Below are 23,391 nucleotides of genomic sequence, written 5' to 3'. Positions count from 1 at the left end.
AAAACAGGCTAAACCGGACTTCAGAACTTAAAACACAGTAAACGTAAGGCAGGAAAATTCTAACTTAACCGAATCATAAACAAGAACCAAGACTGAATATTACAAGATCTGATGAATTAAGCAAAATTATCCTGTAAACGTCCCGCAGTGTTTCATTCACACAGAATAATCTGAACAAAATAAACATTTAGTCTGACTTTAGGTCCATCATCTTAGCAGCTTTTCTCCTAAGAATCGACCATTAATACGAGTTAATGTGTCCTGTGAGTCAGAATAAATGATGACAAAGTCTGTTATAACTGAGTGATAAAATTCCCCCAATGATCCATTAAATGTGGACCACTGATGTTAATCTGCAGGGAGCTAAAAAAGAAACATCTGCCAGATGCAGGAACTTGTATTTCCTCAGCCCCGTGGATGATCAATACGCTTTTTATGTCTCTGAGAGGGAAAAAGTGGATATAATGCTTCCACATGCAGTGAGACTGAAAGAGGAACTGTTAGCTGAGAGGTGTATACAACATCGGCAGAGTGAGCAAAACGTTGCTGAAGACTAGTAAGATGCCCTCAATAGGCAGCAGACAGAAGAGCTTCAGCCCATCGGTTCTGATCCGGATGATTCCCAGAATGTGAAGGAAAAACAGACTCAGAGATCTGGGGGGTCCCTTCGTAGGTAACACCATATGTGGTTCAAGTTGTTACCGTTCATCGCAGAGGACCCAGAACTTGAGGAGGCAGAAGCAGAGATCAAAGAGGAGAGGGATTTTATTCCTGGGGACCACAAATCAGATCTGAAGCTAGTGGATGAATTCATTTCTGAAGACCTTTCAGTGATGAACAAGGCAAATTATTTTATCTCTGGGAGTGACAGCCAGAACAGGAACTCCGAGAGCTGGCTGTCAGGTTTGAGGGAGTAAAGGTTGACGTCTCTGGGAGGACCAGTAGGTTCTTGGATCCTTCCGGGGTTTCGATGTCTTGGACCCTCTACTAGGCCCTTGGGAACAACCAACCCGGAGAGGGACCCGAAGACGTCTACATCTCCCTCTGCATGACCCTGCATGTCTTCATGGCCAGGCGATTATCACAAACTCAGGTTACACTCCACTTGCTATTGACTGGTGTAGGAGCCATTTTTCCTTTTCTGTGTTTATCGCCACCAGGGGGCGTATTTCATTTTGAGTTCTGAGTGTCTGATGGGGGATGGGGTTATTTAAGGTCAACCATGATTGTGTTCAGGTGTTGTTAATGGGAAGAGGCAACAGTTTTCTAGTGTGGTTGGTTTGGATTGAAGTGGAATGTTTGTGGATCTAAATGGAAACAGTAAGAAAATGGACATTGTTCTGATAATAAATGATTTTATAATAAGTCAAACTGAAGATCGGCCTGGCGAATCTTAATCGAGCGCACGTAAAACCAACGCCTTTCAGAAACAACAACCAGTAACGTAAAATACAGGATTTTAGCCGCTACAACTGGATTCACACTTTTTGGAGTTTGCATTTTGTCTCAGTGAATGCGCAGGTTCTCTCCAGGTACTCCAGCTTCCTCCTATCATCAAAAGAGTTAAAGAGGTCTCCCTTGAAAAAGAAACTGTGTCTAAATGGGACTTGCATGTATACATAAAGGTTAAATAAACACTATTTAAACTGAGTTCCCTCTCCTCGGGCTAATGTAACCCTGGTTTCTGAGCAAGCACTATCCACACCTCTTCTTGCTGCCTAGTTTCTTTCTTTATCTTCGCAGAGTAAGGTAAGCCTACCTCCTTTTATTTGCTGCGTCTGCCTTTTTTTTGGGGGGGGGGGGGATTATAGTAAATCTGGTGTCTGCTCCAATCGATGAGTTTATGCCCAAAGAGCGCTACACCTTTAGCTCTGTCATTGGCAAATACACAAATCTCCACGCAGAAACGTCCCAAACACACCAACAATAAAAGAGAAACGAAATACATTCAGGGGGTTTGAAACAAAGTTACCGCCACATGAGAGTAGAAGCCCAAAGGTACGGATTGAGACGGTTTTTACTTGCACAAGTAAAACTGGATTCTGCCTTTTAACATAATTGCTATTTGAATATATTTTTTTAAACTTTTTGTCCACAGTTTCATAATCATTAAGGTGATAATACTTTTCTTCATGTCAACATTTTTCACATACAAATATGTCATGAATTGGTCAATTTACTCTGTCTGAATGCCATGCTCAGCACACTGATGTTGATATACCTTGTATGCAGGCACTACTTTTAATTCCCATAAAACTTGAATTTGCAGGTGGGCATGGAAAGAGGAGAATGACCGCTGTCGCCTTAGAGTCAGAGGGATACACTGGCTCTGTTCTCAGAAGTGCCTCTGCAGGAGGGAAGCTTATGTTATATATTGCTCCTCTGCAAGAGAAGATTGTTCTGACACCACTACCAGTGGATGCTCCAGAGTTCAGTCTCATGCCAAAGGCGACATGCACACAGTGCAAAATGGTCATGCCTTTGCAAATGCTGGCCCTGCATGTTCAAGGTGATTGTGAAGGGACGTCTCTGACAACTCTTTGTGATTCAGAGGTGAGACGCCTGTCTTGTCACATTTTTCCACTTAATACAAGTTAAAGATGGATGTTGTCAACAGGCAACTGTCCCTGAATATTCCTGAAAAATTGTGTCGTTAATCCAGAAGTGAATCAAAACTATCCCAAAATCCATATGGTGTTTTTTTTTTTCTCTCAAATTGTTATCATGTGTATCTGTTATTGGCATGCAATAAATCATGAGGAAGAAATTAAGTTTAGTCATGACAAATTTAAGAAATTCTTTGAAACATGAACCTAAATATTAGTAATACATATATGAAAGCTGATTGCCTGATAAGCATCCACAAAAGTATGAATGAGTAAAAAAAAATACCAATAACTATAAAAAAAAAACTGGCTTTAAAAGTTTATATTGCGAATTAGCAACTCTTGGTTTGTATGAATAATAAATGACTGACGACTGCCAATCAGGTTATCTGACACACATTTGGCTGCATTTTCAGCAAGAAGAAGAGGAGCTTGATTCTTCCCTTCCTGTGAGTTCAGATGTAGTGCCATCTTCAAACAAGGTGTGGTTCTATGTAGGACAGAATATTTATTGCTATAATAATAATATAATGGTTTATATTTTTAGGACTCCTGATTTTGAGTGAAACCATAAATGAGCATTTACTTTTGCTATCAAAACGTGAACTAATTATGTCTGTACATCTTCCCATTTAGCAAAGTAAGATAATATGCCCGATATGTAACAAATACTTCCCAATCCAGAACATTGAGTTCCACGCTAGTACCTGTGGAGCAAGGTAAGTCAAGTCACATAACATCAAATATTTTGGTTGGCTGTAATTCGTTGGAATTCATCAGAACTTTCATTAGTTATAGTCGTGTAAGGAGCCCAGATGCTGGACCTGAAAGTCCCCATCATCTGCCAGAACCAACACAAGATCTAATAGATGACATCTCATGGTACAAAAAAGGATCTTGAAATTTTGATTTATCTGCCAAAATATATTTAGATTTTTAAGACGCAATAATTTATTTTAACAGTGAAGAAGATGTTCTGCGTTGGGTTGACTCAAAAGTTAAGAGGGGGAAGACCTTTGAAATTTGTGTCTGGAGGGACAACATGACGGAGAGAGGTCTAAAGCTTTGGCAGCGGCAGAAGACTGGAGGCCCAGCAAACGCATTAAAAATCACCTTCATGGGAGAAGCTGGCATCGACACCGGGGCATTAAGAAAGGAGTTCCTGTCTGGTATGTAGTGAGCCAGTCACAAGGATGTAATACTTGGAAATCAACAATAAAACCCTGAGACTGAGGCTGTCCTCTGGTTTATGTCCACAGAGATGATTGCTGGGATAGAGATGCAACTCTTTGAAGGGGGGGAGATCCCAAAATACTCCATCACTGACCTGGACAAAAACTATTTTAAGTTTGTCACTCTTATTTATATTCTCATATTAACGGTACTTATTTACTTGTGTTTACACAATGGTGTATACTATAATGGTGTGTCCAACTACTCACTGCACATCACAACTAGAAGACTCTCTCCTGATTCTGTAACATGAGGCACCTTGGTGTACAATTGTACCCCCTGTACATGATGCTGGTATACCAAAGGGACTTGAGTACATGGGAATGAATTTAGATTTTGACCGTGTACATCCTTGTTTATGCTTCCATGGCTGGATGGCATCACAATTTGTCTTAATCTATCTTAATAGTACAATGTTGCTGTGTCATTTAGCAGATGCTTTCATCCACAGTGATGTAAACTGAGAGTTCCTGCAACACAAGCATGAACTTTTGTAGTACGTCCTGTTCATGGTAACTTGATATCTCAGGACAAACAGCTTGAAAGAATTTGATTAAAAGTACCCATAAGATCCTGTTCGGCTCTGAAATAATAAGGTTTTGGAATTCAAAGGTCAAGGTCCATGTAATATCACAAAGTGGTTTTAGAATGAGCAATGTGATCTTTGGGATGGCTTGATAAATTAGTCACAATTAGCCTAAATATCCAGTTTCATATTTAAAATATATTTCCTCAGTCTTCACCACATGGGGTAAACAGAGGATGTTGGATGTTGATGTTAAACAGTGTTAAAGATTGGGTTTACCGGGCTGCTGTTACATGTCTATTGAAAATCCAATTTACCCCAGTTCCAGATTTGGCCGCAAGTGAGAAAATATTAATCAAGAGGTAGAACAGTTTAAAAGCATATTTAAATCATAGAAATTAAATATAGAGACAGAGTTTACATTTATCAATCAAGATGATTTCACCGCGCGGTCGTGAAGTCTGTCTGAAGTAAGTTTTACCAAGACATTCCTTTTTATTAACTTTATAACGCCTCCTGCTCGCTCGGGGGGTGGGGGGGGGGGAGGGGTGACTGACCCCCTCTTCTTCTGACCCCCGGGCAATAAAACTCCATGCTTATCTTACGCTGGAGCAGGGAGAGACAGACACCACTCTGCTTGACTAAGATATTTTCTTAACAATTTCCCTCTGTTTTGATCTCACAGATCAAACTAATAACCAGGCTAAACTAAGTCTATGTCTTGAAACCCTTAAAGTGTAAATGGTAAGATGTAATATTGTAACCCACTGTCCCCTCTGTTGGCGAGTTATGAAATCAAATTAAGTTCAAATTTACCCCTTAAATGTAAAATAGCCCAAGTATAAGCTAATAAGCTACTAAACCTATCTGAATCTCTAACCTACTAGAATTAAGAAAAGTAAGCACCTTTATCCGAGAGGTGTAAGGCTAAGATAACTTTGCAACTACCAGAAACTGTTATATGATCTAAAAATGACTTTGAGTCCTAACCTAGATTAACAAAATGTATTTTTAGAAATTAATGTAACCTGTGAAAGCACTACACTCAGATCAAGCCACAGAATAAAAAAACAGATTATCATGCAATGCAGAACCAAGATTCTAACAGTACTAGCATTTAACATCTAAGGAATATGTAACTCATATGGGAAATACAGTGATTACAAAATCCTTTTTTGTTTGTTTTTTACACAATGCATTCAATTGTTGTCATGATGTCTTGCGTCTCAGAGATGTATTCTCCTTGCCCTTAAAGAAGATGGTTTATAGAGTCATTGTTCCAACTGCGATCTTCACACAGCTGTATGTGAATCATTTTATTAAAAATAAAAAACAGAAACAAAATAAAAATCCAGCAGCCTCGTCCGCGAGTGGCAATCGGTGCGTCAAGCTGCCCTGTCACCTGTTGGTGCAGGTGGGCGGTAGTTGAAAACCCTTCCAGCCAGCCAGTCTGACCCGAAAGCTGGCCCGGTGTTGTTCCCTTAACTCTCCGTGGCTGGTACACATAGCACACATACTTTGGTGAGGATCGCCTTGTCTGTAAAATCAAAAATTAGTTAATGCAGTTTTGAATTTAAAGTACATTTATCCTGTAAGAATGTCAGCATGCTTTTTGGATTCAAAAAATTACCAGACATTGCACACAAAATATCTCAGCATTACACCACTCCATTAAACTCTGTAACCTCTGCTCCAATTACAGATGTCCACTCTGTGTGCTGCGAAAAAGTTCCTATTTTTAATCTGAGAGAAAAAACAAACCCCCATTTTGTTCACCTATTGTTCTATCACGTATTCAAACCCTCATCCAGTTAACTCCAACACGAGATATGCGGCTTTGAATCCTATTTAAACAGGGTCTTTAATAGAATTAGTTTACATTAAGTTATCATCTGTTTTTCTATTTTATCCAGTTTTTCTTAGTTTATGTAGTTGTTCTATTTTATTTAACATTCACTTTATTGTACTGCTAAAACTGTTTAAGCCTTCCAGGAACACAGAGGGGGCTGAGCTAACCGGCCTTGTGGAGTCTTTGTCCAGCAGATACGTTCTATCTGACACTTCGCCCATTAAATCTAATTTATGGTCCAGGCTTGTGTCTTGGGAGTCAACTAAACCAACATTCAGACAGTTCTTTTTTTTTTTTTAAACAACCGTTATCTAATTTACAACGCAGTCACATACCTCCCCTTGGGTCCTAAAAAGAACCCTTCATCCAGGTTAATTAACGGTATCCCCTTTCCATTTTGTGTAGTTTTTATTTTAATTTTGTGTAGTTTTTATTTTATCCTGTTATCCTTCCATGGATAATAGGATAATCTCACAAGGTGGTTTTAGAATGAGCAATGTGATATTTGGGATTGCTTGATAAATTAGTCACAATTAGCCTAAATATCCAGTTTCATATTTAAAATATATTTCCTCAGTCTTCACCACATGGGGTAAACAAAGGATGTTGGCCTAGATGGCAAACTGACTCTTATTGCTTGAGGAATACTATACTCACATCAGAATCAGAATCAAGTGTGTTGCCAAGTAGGTTTGCACTTACAAGGAATTTGATTGGTGTTGATGGTGCAGACATAACAAAATAAAATAGAACAGATATATATACAGAAGCTATATACATTCAGTAAACTGTGTATTAATGTAACGCAGAAGCTTGTAGTCCTGAACGGGGGAGAGAGACAGTGTCCAGATTAACAGGTGGCTCTGGGCCTTGTTGGTAAGACCGGTAGCAGATGCGAAGACACTGTTCTTGTGGCGTGAGGTTGTGTTCCTGATGGAGCGCAGCCTCCTGCCTGAGGGAAGTGATTGAAATAGTCTGTGACTGGGGTGAAGGGATCAGCCACAATCTTCCTGCACGCCTCAGAGTCCTGGAGGCGTACAGGTCCTGGAGAGATGGAAGATTGCAGCCCCCTTCTCTGGAGACCGGATGACACGCTGCAGTCTGCCCTTGTCCTTAGTGGTAGTACCAGCATACCAGATGGTGATGGAGGAGGTGAGGATGGACTCAGTGGTGGAGGAGTAGAACTGCACCATCATTTTCCTTGGCAGGTTGAATTTCTTCAGCTGCCTTCTTCAGGAAGTACATCCTCTGCTGGGCTTTCTTGGTGAGGGAGTTGATGTGCAGCTCTGTTATGCCATCATATGCCATGATAAATAGCTGAACACAGATTGAATCCTGAACAGTGGATGATTCAACAAAGAAAGTCCACTCCTGCTGCAAAGGACAAGGGGGACCAGGAGAAGCCTTCCTCTCCCCCTCTCTCGCTCGTCCCTTCTTCACTCCAGGTGGTCCTGCTGAGAACCCGCCTTACAAATAAAAACCTTCCTCCCACAGACAAAGGCTCTCTTCGCTTCTCTCCTTCTCTCTGCTCTCGACTTCTCCACACGCTCCTCAAGAGATGACCAGCTCCCAAGGAGGCGGGTCTCCTTTCTTCGCAGCCATGTGACGGAAGGCCCTGCAGGAGCCATACACAGGCCTGAAAGAATGCCTGGACCATGAGGCCTGGTCAGGCCTCACCGAAACACCAGCCAGCAGCTGAGGGAGATTCCCGGAGCAGAAGAGGACCTGACTGAATCCGGACAAACATGTCCGGGCAAATACAGAGCTAAGTTGCTGTCTTAACCCGCAATCAGATGCAGAGCAAAGATCCTGCATGCGAAACAGCTCTGTGTATTTTTCCTCAGCCTGTACAGGAAAGCAAACCCCGATGCAGCTGAAGGCTGGAATGCTGAGGAAAACCCCTGCTCAAATTGGACTGCATCCCGGTCAAAGAACATGGCCTCCAAGCCATCCAGACCACGCCGTTAGCCACATGCTGCTGCAAGGCTAACGCTAGCCTGGCAAGTAGAAACCAACAACTTCCTCCTTCAACGCCCCTTCCGTGAATGGCCAAACTGAACAGAACTGAAAAGAACAGGTTTGGGCAGCGGTCTGACGGTGAAGTTAAAAAGGTTTATTGGGAAATGTCTTGTAAACCGTGTATACCTGGCGTTTTGAACAAACGCTAGCAATATAGCATTGCTAGCATTTGGTACCATGTCACTGTCGAGTGCGTTTTAAAGTTTTACCAGAAAGGTTACCTCCACAAGGGTTTCATACATTGATGGGACATTAATGTTTATGTTATCCAGCCACTCAATATGACTAAAATTAAAGCAAAAGCTTTAGCGTCCGCTAGCTAACAGGATATTAGCCATGCTGACATCCGGTCTCGGACATTTCAAAAAGGAGTTTGTTTTAAAGCATAAAGCGTAACTGTCCTGCCCCGCCATCCTCCGATGGTGTTATGAGCCTTATTCCCGCATCAATATGGTATATTAATGCCGGTTTTCAAGACAATTTTGATAACTATAGATTTTAACCAGGTTAGCGACGATCACTGTAGCACCCCGTAGCGGGTGGAGATAAAATCGCATAAACAAAGGCAAGCGATTCTGAATTAAATGATTTTACAGGACAAACTGGTCCTCAGAATATTATTTTAACAAATAATGTTTTGTTCAACTTGGGCTTTGCATTGTGAATGGATTGAAATACATGGCAAATGTTTTAACTCCATTCCATGTTTTTCTTAATCAGATCTGCAGTGAACCAGGATTCAATGAAGTATTCTGATTATGACCAACCACTTTTGTTTTGTCTTTTGTTTGTTTTGCATGTAAATAGTTCCTTAGCTTAGCTTCTTTTTATCTTCATTTTGCTTAGTAGTTTAGTTAAGTTTCGCTAGCCTAGTAGAGAGGATTTATTAATCAAAATATTGTGTTAATTCAGGTAAACAGCATCACACAGTGATGCTCTCTAGATCTTCATTTTATTTCTGTTATTAAATTCTTGAACTTGAAAAGAAGTTGTCACTCCTTTATTCTATGTGTGTGCAGGTTTTGCTGTTAAAAGATCGCTAGTGCTCAAATTCATCCCTTTCAACCATTGTCCTGATATCAGCTTAAGAGCTGATCATCACCAGACAATACTTAACAGACAGAGAGTTATTTATGAAACATTAAATAACTTCAAACAGTGTATAATTGCACAACATTTATGGTGTCCCTGGGTGGGCCTTCGTGAACACAGCTTGAACTGCACACATATCAGAATATAACCTGTGACGTTTTTAGACTTTTAGGAAAATAAAAATTAACTAAAAACTTCTCAGCTAGTGATAATAAACTTTACTACAAAGAGCTTAAACTCAGATGCTTGAGTCAATCAAGGTATCCGTCATAACCAACAGTCCCAGAGTAGATTTAATTGTAAAGTTAAGCTTACTGACTGAACAAATTTTTGTTGCACATTTGTCTCCAGATGATGTGACTTATCCTCATGTTTGCTTAAACCACAAGCATTAAATGAAAGTCCACATTTATGCGCTTTCAAAATTAACTGCCAGTCCAGGAAAGTTAGATGCTCAAATATCTAACCTAAGATGCTTTGCATATTTGTTTAACAAGACACTTTGAGAGCTTACTTGTGTTGTGTGGAACATATTTGTCTCCAGATTTAACTCCTAGTTTATCTGAGGTGTCACCCTATTTGTGGAAAGGGGGGTGATGCTCTTAAAGCTAAAAGTGCTAATTTCCCTTAGAAGAAAGGTGAGAAGCACAAGCTAAAAAGCTAGTAAATCCTTAAAAGGTGAAGCCTTGCGCAAAAGCTAGTAAACCCTAAAGAAAGGTAAGCAGTCGCTACAGAGCTCGTAAGTCCTAAAGGTTTAGTATCTTAACACTGAAAGAATAGTGTCATCATAAGTCGCACGTTGAACAGTCAACCTGCGCATTTGTTTCTACACACACAAGTATTTGCAAAATGTATGTTTAAACATAAAGGCATAGCTAAGCGTGCACAGACTGGATCTTATGTTATTTTGAAAGTTTGTCATAACTTGTTTTTGTTTTGTGTTAGCTAGATGGAGCCAGAACGTCTCACATCTGAAGCTGCACCTTTGGTGGACCAAGCAGACATAGAGAGGCAGAAGGTTGTCATTGGCGACCTCATCAAGTTATCTGCAGATGAGTTCAATAATTCAAACAATCTTAACCTTGCTGAATGCGATAAAATGATTAAGGAACTAATGGATTTTATTGCAAACCCAACTAAAGATGCTCTGATTACAGATGTTCTTTGCCAGATCACCCTGCTGCATCAGCAAAGATCCCAACTGAAAGCTAAACAGTTTCTTCAGTTACAGGTTGAGCATCAGATGGTTTTAGACAGTGTGAGTGCTGCCTGGAGCTCTCAGAGACCGAGGTGAGGATGGAGGAAGCTGATGCTGACACCAAGGACCTCGAAGCTCCTGATGTCAGCGAGGCTGCATCTCACCAGAGAAGTGAGTCCTCCACCCTTCAGGTGATATCTTCAGATGATCAACCTCAGCAGGTTGAATCATTGCAGGAGCTGGAATCACAGAACAGCCCTGCAGTTTCTAACGCAGCACCTAGAACAGAACCAGTCTTGCCAAAATTTAGAACAGAACCTCTAAATTTTGAGTTTACAGGAAGTACTTCCACAGACTCCATGGGAGATGCTGGAAGTCAGACTGTCCATGATGAAGCCCTGCTTCATCCTGCTGCAGTGGACAGCCCCAAAGAGTACCAGGTAAACAACTCTGCAGACACATGTGGTTCAGATTGGAGGGATGAGCAGACATCACACCTGACTCATACCACCATCTGTTCTGACTCTGTACCGCCCCCTAAGGACCAGAAGAGTCACACAAGTGGTCCACACCAACCTAAGCCCCCACCACATGTCAGAGTTCACACCTTGGAAAACTCTCAATTAGATAAGGAACATTCTTCCTTACATCAAAAGTTAGTTCACAGACCTCCATCAGGTCACGAACATAAACGATTTGACTTCCCAGGTGGTCCAGGGCCACCTCATAATTACGGTCTCCGTTTTCGCCAACTTGAGTACCTTGCTCAGGACATAGAACAGTTCGACTCAGATAATCATGATTCCAATATCCATAATTATCTGCAGGAAGTCGAACGCTGTCTTTTTGACCTGCCATTTCCCTCATCTCGTGAGAAACTAAAGCTTATTTGGAAAACAACAGCTAGAAGCGTTCATGTTTTCATTAAAGCTCTACCTCCAGAGATTCGTGACAGTTATTCTGCTCTTTGCAAAGCTTTAAGAGAAGAATATTCTGCGTACAGGGATCAGGCTTCAATAACTCTTGACACTTTCAGCATTATTCAACAGGAAAATGAAACACCCAGAGATTATTACTATCGTTTATGGAACGTTATTCTCAGGGATTTAATTCTCCAGGTCCCGAAGAGGACCCACTTTTCAAGTCTTTGTTCCTTCATAGAGTCTTTAACCTTCAGACAGGGAACAGGCCTAAGAAAAAACACAAAGCCAGTTCTCCAGTGATACAGCAGACCAAAAGGTTTGTGGACAGGCTGCCACAAAAGCCTAAGCAGCCAGATGATTCTGATTATGACCAACCACTTTTGTTTTGTCTTTTGTTTGTTTTGCATGTAAATAGTTCCTTAGCTTAGCTTCCTTTTATCTTCATTTTGCTTAGTAGTTTAGTTAAGTTTCACTAGCCTAGTAGAGAGGATTTATTAATTGAAATATTGTGTTAATTCAGGTAAACAGCATTACAAAGTGATGTTCTCTGGATCTTCATTTTATTTCTGTTATTAAATTCCTGAACTTGAAAAGAAATTGTCACTCCTTTATTGTATGTGTGTGCAGGTTTTGCTGTTAAAAGATCGCTAGTGCTCGAATTCATCCCTTTCAACCATTGTCCTGATATCAGCTTAAGAGCTAATCATCACCAGACAATACTTAACAGACAGAGAGTTATTTATGAAACATTAAATAACTTCAAACAGTGTATAATTGCACAACAGCTCCCACTTTAGGTCCTGGGAGATGATAGTTCCCAGGAAGCGGAAAGACTCCACAGTGTCAATGGTGGAGTCACAGAGGGTGATGGGGGTAGCTGGGGCTGAGTTCTTCCTGAAGTCCACAACCATCTCCACTGTTTTTATAGCATTGAGCTCCAGGTTGTTCTTCCCGCACCAGGTCACCAGATGGTCAGCCTCCCACCTGTAGACGGACTCGTCACCATCAGAGATGAGTCCGATGAGAGTGGTGTCGTCTGCAAACTTCAGGAGATTGACAGACTGATGACTGGAGGTGCAGCTGTTGGTACAGCCCTGGGGGGAACCAGCGCTGATGAGCTGTGAGTCAGAGTCGTGTTTTCTAGCTTTACGTGCAACTAGTATTAATATAAATATACTACAACAAATTTTAATATAAATATACAACTAATATTAATATAAATATACAACTAATATTAATATAATTATACACCTATAAATATGAATATACAACTAGTATTAATATAAATATACAACTAGTATTAATATAAATATACTACAACTAATTTTATTATAAATATACACCTATTAATATGAATATAAGTATACAACAATTTGATGTATCAGCAAATACAGCGGATGTCGGTAGCCATTTGGCCTTGATCAGGCTGCCGGCTGCATATGACGCGCTCACTAAGGCGGTGAACAGACAGATCTGGAAGGTGGAGGAGCAGAGCCGAAAGCTGGATATGCTGGTACGCAGACTGGCTTTGGTGGTTGAACTCAAAGGGGTGATGGGATAAAATCTGGAAGTGAAGCGCGGAAAAGCCCAACAATTTGGAAAATTGCACAGTGTCGCAGTGGGTAGGACTGTTGCCTTGCAGCAAGAAGGTTCAGGGTTCAAATCCAACCCTGGGTCTTTTTGCATGGAGTTTGCATGTTCTCCCTGTACATGTGTGGGTTCTCTCTGGGTACTCCGGCTTCCTCCCGCAGTCCAAAAACATGACTGTTATGTTAATTGGCTTCTCTAAATTGTCCTTAGGTGTGAATGTGTGCGTGAATGGTTGTATGTCCTGTTTGTCTATGTGTTGCCCTGCGGCAGACTGGCGACCTGTCAGAGTGTACCCCGCCTCTCGCCCAATGAACGCTGGATATAGGCACCAGCACCCCCGCGACCCAATGAGGGATTAAGCGGATCAGAAAATGGATGGATTATACCATTTGGAGCCAGCAAAAGACTTAAAGCTGACGGGAAAGTCAGTGCAGCTTGCCTCATAAAAAATAACACATTGGTATGCCCTCCCTATCTCTACTACTGGATTGTTATGGCAGAGAATGCTCAGAACTCTACCCCACTCCCTCCTCCCCCGCTGACATCTGCGGATGCTTTCTGAACTGTTGGCCGGCTAATAACATCAAGGACAATGGCCTCTGGAGAGTGTTCAGGGAAAAATAAACACTTTCACCCAAACAGACACACATAACTGATGCTCATATAAACTGATCAACTTACACATGACTAGTCTCAAATGTTTACCTTCTGCTATATGTGTCTCGTCTTATTTGTGCTTTTTGTGCAAGAGGTTTTTTAATACCTCAAACTGTATCCTGTAATAGGATAAAGTATGAGTTATGTTTTTTCCCTCCCACCTTCCTTTTGGTTCCCTCTATCTTTTTACAGAGTAATGGCAGCGCCATGTGGGCACTGTGCAAGGTGGTTCCTTGGCAGCATGACCTCAGTAAATCGTCTCCCCCTGAAATGTTTGTGATGTTTGTTTGTTATGTTATGGCGGTTGTACTGAAACAGCAATTTCCCTCTGGGATTATTAAAGTATTTCTGATTCTGATTAATATTAATATAAATATACACCTATTAATATGAATATGAATATGCAATGATTACTATGAATATACAACAATTAATATTAGTATGAATATACAATATATTATAATATATTGTATATATTATCCCACGACCCCACGAGGGATTAAGCGGGTTAGCAAATGGATGGATGGATGGATGTATATATTATAATATATACAATATATTAATAATATATTGTATATATTCAATATATTGAATATATACAATATATATTTCTGTTCTGTCTCTCCTCGAGGTTGGTCAGTTTTTCTTCAGCTCTCCAGAGCTCCTTACCTGCTTTTACCCCTGCCCCCACTCTCCTGCTATTTGCTTCGTTTTGTGTCTTTTGTGCCATTTCTTCGTAGCAACCGAAAGCTGTAAGGCAATTATGGATCTCGTCAGCTGGTCTCTCAACGCAATTGATCAAATTTTTTTAACTGGAAAGCAAAGGACCGGGGACCGTGCCTGTCCCGACGGAACTTTTTTTGCGGGATACATCTTGGACCCGTGGCAGAAATTGTCCACAGTGTGCCTCCTCAATTCTTTCTGTTGAGAACGTCGAAGATGTCTACTTATTCGGATTTACGATACTTGGATTCCTCTTTTTTTGCCTCAGAGGATATTTAATGTATCAACACCTTCAAAAGCTGCTGGCGGTCAATATGGCCTTGATGAGACTGCCAGCGGCAGTCGACGTGATCACGAGGTGGTCGTTGAATGAACAAAACGGATGGCTTGATAAGCTGACTGCGGTTGTGGTACAGAGATGAGATGGGATAAAACCCGGAAGTGTGAACGTTACTAGCCCATCGATTGGATTATTGGAATATTGGATCTTGGAGCCAGCGGCGAAAAGACTTTAAGGCTGACAGAAAAGTTGGTGTCAGCTTGTTCTCATAACAAATTCAGTTTTTTCAAATCGGACTCCCCGCTATCAAATTCTCCCTGAGTTGTTATGGCGACATCGCACAAATCCCCTGCTACCCCACATTCCTGCGGACATCTGTGGAGGAGTCAAGCTGGAGCTGCGAAGTGATAGACTTTCCATCAAGGACACTTGCCTGCCGGAGGGACGGCCTTCATGCACATACAGATTTCCCCACAACATGCACCCAGACACACATATGCTCACAAATACAGATGACTTTACCCGACCAGCACTCAAATGTTTACCTTCTGCATATATGTGTCTCGTCATTGATTGTGCTTTTCGTGCAAATGAGGTTTTTTGTTGGATGCTTCACATTTTGTGTGAAAACACAAATTGTGCAGCACCTGTCTTTTTTATCTCCCTCCACTCCCCCAATGTAAATCTTTCTTCAACAGATTCAAGGGCAGCGCCTGGGGACCCCGTGTAAAGCGGGGTCTGGGGCAGTTTGGAGGAACGCACCTAACGGCTTGCGCTCATGTAGCAGTGGCCGACTGGCTGCATTCATGGCAACACAAGGCCTCAGTCAATCCCCCAAAATGCTTGTTAAGTGTATGTGATAGACAGTTGTACTGGAACTGAATTTTCGATTGCAATGCAAATTGCAGTTGACTAATAAAATTGATTGATTGATTGATTGATTGATATTGAATATGCAGTGGCGGGACTGATCGACTCGCTCATCTACCACTCGGTGCGGGCCATCCAGAAGAAGATAGAGCTGGGCAAGGCGTCCTAATAGCGGCGCCCCCTGGTGGCAACGCAGACCGAGACGCTGAGAAACCAGAGGACAGAACCGGGCGGCGAGGAGGCGAGTTTGGGAGGCAGGAGGAGGCGCTTTGCCTTCCCTCCATGGCTTTGAGCCCAAACAGAGCGAGAGAGAAATCCACAGAGGTTCCTCTGCGTCCCTGACGGTGGAGAAGCTCAGGATAGAAGGCGGCGGAGCTCTTTGGATTTTCCTCTCCACCGTTAGACGTGGAGGAAGGAGACGGACTCGGACTTGTGCCGCGGAGCAGAAGCTTGGAGCAGGGAGGAGGAGGAGGAGGATGTCCTCCATCACTACGTTCAGTGTTGGCTAGAGGAAGTGAGGAGCAGCACTTACCTCGTTCTGACCCTGATCAACGTTCTGGGGACAGATTTTTATTGCAGCTCCTCTGATTCACCTCGTTCAGACTCTGCTGACTCTGGGGGGATTTAATCGTTACTCCTCATCCGCAGCAGAAGCTCAGAAAATAACAAGCTGACCTCTAATAATAAAACCCTTCAGTCCATTCTCTGCTCCTCTGCATCTCAGCGTTTATCTGGTCTCTGCAGAACCATCCAGAACCGTCAGCGGCACCACAAAGGCCCGGTTCAGCAGCACTTTGGGCCCACAGCGGTTCTGGTGGTTGTCGGTTTGAACGCCTCACATTAACATAACAGCTCAGTCTTTGTCTCGTCCACCAATCGTCTCTCTGGAGGACGTCTGGCCCGTCCGTGTGGACCGCTGCAGAACCCGGTCCAGATTGACGGTGCTGATTCTGGTCCACGGCGACACTAAACTGGTTCCAGAACATCTAAACCGGTTTGTTATAATCTGATGGGGACCGTTTGGGTCGGATGACTGAAGCCCGGGCAGAACCGGGTGTTGCAACAGAACAATGATCCAGAACTTCAGAGCTGGTTCTGGATGGAGCAGGCTGGAGTGGGCCAGACTGAGAATGCATGGACTCCGCTCAGCAGAGTCTTGCTGGTCCAGGTACCAGTTTAAATGAACGGTACCGGTTCTGCCAACCATGCGGCTGAGAGATCCATCTGGGAACGGTGCTAGCAGCTGGTCCGCTCGTTCTGGACTTACCGGCGCTGGTTTTCTGTCCAGTGATCCCATCCTGGATGAAGAACGGCTCAAATAAATCATGAAAAGCACCAGAACCAACAGAACCATGATGGCTGGGTTTAAAAGTTCTGATCAGAACCGTTTCTGACCTAATTCGGTCTGAGCTGGATTTGGGAAACCACGACTCTGTGGAACGATGGCAGCTTAGACCGGGTTCTGCAGCAGCTGTAGAACCGAACCAGGAACTGGACTTTTCTGCAGTGATTCCTGGTTTGTTTGGTTTGCTGTTCACCGCTGGTGTGGATGACCCGAGGTTCTGGTTCTGGTTCTGGTTCTGTTTTCACCATCAGCCGCCGTTTCTCTAATCAGAGGTTTGTCTGAAATTAAATGAACTCCGGCCCGTTGAGCCGTGAGGAGAATCACGGAGTTCTGGACGGACGAGAAGGTCCGGGTTCTGGAACCGAAGCTGAGACGTCCGGCCTTCAGAACACCAACTGGGTTCTGGACGGGCAGAGGGGAAATGTAAACGCTTTGAGAAGCAGAACTTCTGATTTCTGTCCTCTGGGCTTTTAAGCTGCCCCGGGACAGAGTTCTGGTCACGATCGACCCGTTTTGGGTCGGTTCGGGCAAAGCTGTCCTAACAGGTAAAGATCCAGCTTCTGATGGGTCCTCCTGATGAGGAACGGGTCGGTGCCGGGGTTCTGAAACGTATCAGAACCAGTAGAACGTTCCACTATAACGTTGCTGAGCTTTTGAATCAGATGTGTGGTTCTGCTGGTACTGGATGGATCATTATTACCAGAACTTTAGGTCCGTTTCAGGAGCATAAACCGTGTTGTTCAGCGCTGAGGAGCTGAGGTGAAGGTTTCTGCAGGTCCAGATGTAAACGGCTCACATGAGACTTTGGGACCTGGATCTGGTTCAGTCCAAACTGGGTTTGAGTCAGAACTTTGACCCGATGGTCCAGACCTTTTTATTAAAGCCAGAAAGATTCACTGAATCACTTCCTGTCTGTTCTGCTAACGATGACGTATTAAAAGCCCAGACTCTCTGGTACCGGAGCGTCTCTCAGCGTGTCCGGTACCGGCAGCCGGCCCAGTATTCCCTCTGCAAACGGACCCGCGTGCAAACATGTTCCCTCCGTCGGTGTTTGAGTCCTCTGAGATCCGGTCGCCGATGATCCGGTCGTCAACGGTTCGCTGCTGCAGCTTTGAATCAGGGTGTGAGAGAGAGATGTATTTATATTTTGATTGTCCACAAACAGTTTTTAAAGTGATGAAGTAAATGTGGAATAAAGCAGCTCCAGCTCTACTTCCTGCTCATTTCTGCTTTTTTAATTTTTTTTTTTATTTTAGCTGAATAAATAAATCAGTTACTAAAGTTTCTGAGCCCCTCACATATTTGTTTTTTTTGCTTTTTTGGGGTTCATCAAACCTAAATGTTTCAAGGCAAGACAAATTTATTAGTATAAAACATTTTAGTAGAGAGACAATGCAAAGTGCTTTACATGATTAAAATATCGGAAAATAAAACAGAATAAAAGCAAGTAGGAATAAAATGTAGAGACAAAATAGAACATGGGAGAATAGAAACTAAAAGCAAACATTAAAAACAGTTTTACTAAAAAAGTTGAACTAATGATGTTTCAGTAAAACAGTTTAACCAGAACACTTAAAATCCTAAACAAATGTGTTCTGGAGGATTTTTGCACTGTTCTGGTTACAGTGGATGTTAATTAAATTAAAGGTTTAATCAAAATTACAACGTGCCAACATTTAAAATATTGGAATAATTGTATTTTTCTTAGAATAATCACTGTTATGTGCAAAAATAAAAAATAAGAAGGGTATTACAAGACACACACACATGATATTAAGCACAAAATCATTACCAAAACTTTTTTATTTTTTAGTAAACAGAATTTACATCATATCAACATTTAGTATTGCTTAATATTTCAGTTAAACGTTCAAAAATTAATAAAACTGAATAAATTCTCGTAAAATATTTAAAATTTAATATTCTCATTTCCTGTCTGTTAGAAATTTACATTAGTGAAAACGTACCTGTGATGAGTTTTGTGTTTGTTTCCTCTTATATGACAAAAGTAAAACCACCACCCTAACATTTAAATCCCCCCGTAAAAATCCTGGAGGTGCCACTGAGTCCACATGTCCTGACTGGATTTAGTCCAATTAAAGATCTCTGAAGTTTAGCTCTGTTAGCTCGTCTGATTTGGCTCAATTTACCTTAAAACTATCAGAGAAACTGAACTTTGTGTCTTAAATGCTCCAAATTAAGATGAATAAAAAGACACAGAAACTCTCCCTTTATGTGGGCTGTTAGATTGTTTAGTCTTGTCTGATTTGTTAAAATGTAGTTAAAATTGGCCATGAAGGAGTTTCAGGTTCACTCAGAGGGAATAACTGGTGGTTGTTTTTCTTTTTATAACAGAATAAAGTTGAAATATTGAGGATAAAGTCCAAATGATGAGAAAATGCATCTAGATAACAAGAAGGTGACCCTGATGCATAATAAGTGTTCATCAATAGAATGTTTAAATGCTAAAAGAGATTTTATTTGTTATTGAATATTATGCTAAAGCTACTTGCTCATTTACACGAGACATGGCTTTACACCAATCATTTCTATTTTATTAATAAACTTTAAAAAAAAATTCATTAATTTGACTTTTCCTTAATTTGACTAAATAAAAACTACCCAGCTTCAGCTTCATCCTCATTTAACTTTTCCACATTTTGCAGCATTAAAATCTCAAACTTCAATAAATCTGCTGACATTTTATTAAGTGGAGCAAAACAAAAATGTAAAAGCAAATATCTGAAACGTGTGGCATGCATTTACATTCAGGACCCTTCCTTTAAATTCCCTAAATAAAATCCAGTGCATTTTACTAAACATTTCAATAATTATTAACCTACAAATAAATCTGATTAATAACCCAAAATATAAAGTAACCCAAGAACTAACTTTAAATTCAAAGTAATTCAGAATAAAAAGCTCCAAGATTCTGTTTAAAATCACTGAGTTTCAATCAGATCATCAAGGTTTCATCTGGACTTTGTGTTCTTCATGCTGAGAACATCAGAGCTGCTGTTTGCTCACTGAGATCTTCATCGGTAGCATTTTTATTTTATTCCAGGTGTAGAAGCATGGAAACATCTTGTCAGTGAAGGTGTGTGTGAAGGTGTGTATGTGTGAGTTAGTGTCCAGATCAGAGAAGGACAGCTTTCCTCTGTCCCAGTCCAGATTCACTCTGATCCTCTGCAGCTTCTTCTGGACTGAGAGATCCATGAAAGGAGATGAAGGAGACCATGCTGAGTATTCACCTCCAGAGAACCCTATAACCAACAATCCAGACGCTATGCCTCCCTTCCTCTGGACAGACTCTGCTAACACACCAAGCTCCCAGTCTTCATTGTCTCCAACATCAACATCCCAGCTGTGGTTCCCTGAGTTGAAGCCCTCAGAACTCAGGACAGAATACCGTGACCTAAACCTCTCTGGATTAACAGGAAGCTGCTGTTTCTCTCCTAAAGTCAAATTGGTCAGATCTTCAGACAGGATGATTTCTGGATGAGCAGTGTTTGGGTCCAGGATGAGAGGAGTGTAGGAGACCATGTTCTCCATGTTGCTCCAGATGTTGAAGGCCAGGTTGCCCAGATGTTTGGCCTGGTCTATCAGAGCTCCTGAGGGCAGCTGTGGATCCTCCAGCAGGGGGCAGCGCTGGACTCTTTCCACTGCAGCCTTGTAGTTGTGCAGGAATGAGACGTCTTCAGCTCTCAGCTCCTCCTCTGTGGCTCTGACTGTGTCTGAAAGAGCTGCTATCTCTCTGCTCAGAGCCTCCATCTTCTCCTTCATCATCCCACTCTTCTGCTCCTCTTCCTCCCTCAGTGCAGCCAGCCTGGCCTCCTCTTCCTCTGCTAGAAACTGATGAAGCTTCTTAAACTGCTCCTTAATCAGCCTCTCTGTGTGTCGGGCCTGGACCTTCATGTGTTCTGCTGTCTGATCAAACTCCTCTAGAACTTTCTTCCTGAGCTCCAGGTTCTTCTTTAAAGGTTCCAGAGTTTCCTGAAGGTTCTTCTTGTGTTGCTGAGCAACTTCATCGATGGGTCTGAATCTGTGGTTGGTGTGTTTCTCTGAATCTCTGCAGATGTGACACACTGGCTGCTGATGGTCCAGACAGAAGAGTTTGAGTTTCTCAGAGTGCAGACTGCAGAGATCCTCTGAAGCTCTCTGGTCTCTCTGCTGTAGGAAGGTCTCACACAGGTTCTTCAGAACCAGGTTTAAAGGTGGTTGAACCTTAGAAGATCTTCTTTTACAAACTGGACACTCTTGTGCTGCTTTCTCTCTCCACCAGTTCTTCAGACACTCCTTACAGAAGCTGTGGCTACATGACAGAATAACCGGATCCTTAAAGATGTCCTGACAGACCGGACAGCAGAGATCCTCCTCTAATCTGGAAGCCATTTAGTCTCTGAGTGAAGCTGGAAACACAGCAGACAGATCGTTAAACCAGGAAGTCAGTTTCCCTCCTGCAGAAACTTTCTTCTCTTACTTTCACTTTGATTTTCTTGTCTTTCCACCTGCAGCAGTCTGTGTTTCAGCGTCTCGGTCCCTCAGCTCCCTCTGTTCTCCTCGTTCACTGTTAGTCTGCCCTGAGTAGCTGATGAAGGTGATGATGAAGGTGATCCTCACGGTGGATTCTCCATTAATCTCTGACACTTTCTGAACTGTTTCCTGTTTTTTTTTAAAAGGGTTCCTGTTGTAATCAGTCTGGAGGCAGATATGTGGCGCCCTCTAGAGGACGTTCTGTGGATCTGCTGCTTCAGAAAAACACCAGTATAGCTTTTTCTAATAGAACTGGTTGAAATTGAATTAACATTTTATTATTTTCCTGTCCTAAAGTTCTTGTAGGGTCTCCACTGACTGGAACATCCAGATGCTCACATTTCATGCTCTGCGTTCTTGTTTCTTCGTGTTTTTCTCTCAGATTCAGACTCTGTGGAGGTGAAGGTGGTGTTTGGTGTTGAGGGAAACTCCTCGTTCCTGGAGTGCGTTCCTCGGTCGCTGCAGGCTGAGCTCAGCTGGACGGTGCAGCTGTCAGAGAGCCAGCAGGAAACTGTCAGACAGGTGTGTAGTGCAGACCAACACCTCAGGTCTGACCTTTAACCCCCGTTTACCTGCTTCCACCAAGACTTTCTCCATGACATTAGATCTGGTTAAATTAACCTCCTTTGCTGCAGATGATGTCCTGAAACCTACAAGATTTATTGTGTTTAATGTTGTTGCTGTTCTGATCCAAAGAGGTCAAAGTTGCCTTTAAATGAAGGATTCTACTTTGGTTATTTAGAAATGAAAGAAAAGCTTTTAATAAATAATCTAAAGTAAATTCTTGATCAGTTCTAGATTTAAATTGGGATGAATTTAAAAAAATGGGGTGCTGCAGCCTAGTAGTTAGCACAATTCAATTCTGTGCAATATATAGAGATTATAAAGAGATATAAGATTAGATCATGTCGTTTATGAGATGTATTCAATTAGGTTATTTTTAGCCGTTTCTTGTATTGATCTACAGCTGTTTGTTTAAAAAAAGTGCCCGAGAGACATTTGGGATAAAGCTTTGATTCAGAGATGCCTTTTTATAATTACTTTATGAAAAGACAAACCTGTCATAATTCAGCCTCAAAATTGGTGATTATTTTGTTCGATACCACCCAGCCCTACCTCAAAGTTCATAAACTGTAAAAATATGTTGGTAATATGGCACCAAACTGCAAAATGTGGACTAACAATAAGTAAAATTGTCTTGACATGAATATTTGTTATTTATTTGAGCAGTTAAATAACATATCAGCCAATGGATTAAGTATTTTAACCCCTAAAATAAGATTATTAGATAAACTATACTTGAAATAAGATAGAGATGAATTGTTCCTATTTAAAGTGCAATATTTTATTCCATTGGAGGATTTTATTTACCTGCTCAAATAAAGGACAAATGCATTAATTTCAAGAATATTTTAAAGGGCAACACACTGCTTTGAGATCTACTTTTAATTTTAAAGCTTAAATATAAAATCAGACAAGAAAACAGCAAAATGACACTAAAAGAAAACCAAATCTTTTTAAAATGTCTTTTATTTGTCATTATCACACAACATTTTCAACATGAATCCACCATTTTTGAGCATCAGAACTTAAAAGCTGTAACTATTAACTGAGACCATCACTTCAACCCGATTGGCTGACCTGTGAGATCAGAGAAACCTGATTGGCCAAACAGATCTGAGGAAGAATCTGAGGAAAGCACGGCCGTGACACATTTTAAAGCCAATTAAATAAAAGCACATCTTAAGAAATAAAGACTGAGGAAGAGAAACGGACATTTCAGAAGACCAGCGGGTCCTTTGGGGCTTTAATTGGCAGCGTTACATCCAGCTGAAGCACCTGGGTAGGCACTGAAGGAACCCAGTCAGCCTCTCAGGAGATTCCCCGTCTCCTCACAGAACGTAATTACAGTTCTAATTAAGTGCTAAAAGGAAACAGCGTTGACGC

The 23,391-nt window shown here is 41.7% G+C and overlaps 2 protein-coding genes across 3 annotated transcripts; one reads left to right on the top strand and one right to left on the bottom strand.

Annotated features, from left to right (window-relative positions):
* The first annotated feature begins 2,469 nt into the window (after positions 1–2,469).
* Positions 2,470–22,225, top strand: LOC118567250. The gene is made up of 6 exons (XM_036151920.1): positions 2,470–2,553; positions 3,023–3,088; positions 3,243–3,325; positions 3,405–3,488; positions 3,570–3,775; positions 21,827–22,225. Exons 1-6 carry the CDS (start codon positions 2,470–2,472, stop codon positions 22,003–22,005), a joined length of 702 nt encoding a protein of 233 aa, XP_036007813.1. The 3' UTR covers positions 22,006–22,225.
* LOC118567304 (nuclear factor 7, brain-like) lies at positions 18,767–21,650 on the bottom strand. Of its 2 annotated transcripts, none has more exons than XM_036152133.1 (2): positions 21,420–21,650; positions 18,767–21,320 (listed from the first exon to the last, which is right to left on the bottom strand). In XM_036152133.1, exon 2 carries the CDS (start codon positions 21,301–21,303, stop codon positions 19,918–19,920), a length of 1,386 nt encoding a protein of 461 aa, XP_036008026.1. In that variant the 5' UTR covers positions 21,304–21,320; positions 21,420–21,650; the 3' UTR covers positions 18,767–19,917. The 2 variants fall into 2 exon arrangements, with proteins under 2 accessions (XP_036008026.1, XP_036008025.1); XM_036152132.1 differs by having other exon boundaries at positions 21,392–21,648.
* Positions 22,226–23,391: the final 1,166 nt, after the last annotated feature.

Source organism: Fundulus heteroclitus, chromosome 20 (genome assembly GCF_011125445.2).
Source record: "Fundulus heteroclitus isolate FHET01 chromosome 20, MU-UCD_Fhet_4.1, whole genome shotgun sequence".
NCBI classification, from domain to species: Eukaryota; Metazoa; Chordata; class Actinopteri; order Cyprinodontiformes; family Fundulidae; genus Fundulus; species Fundulus heteroclitus.
The sequence above is the reverse complement of the archived record's forward strand: the minus strand, read 5'-3'. Positions and strand labels throughout refer to the sequence as shown.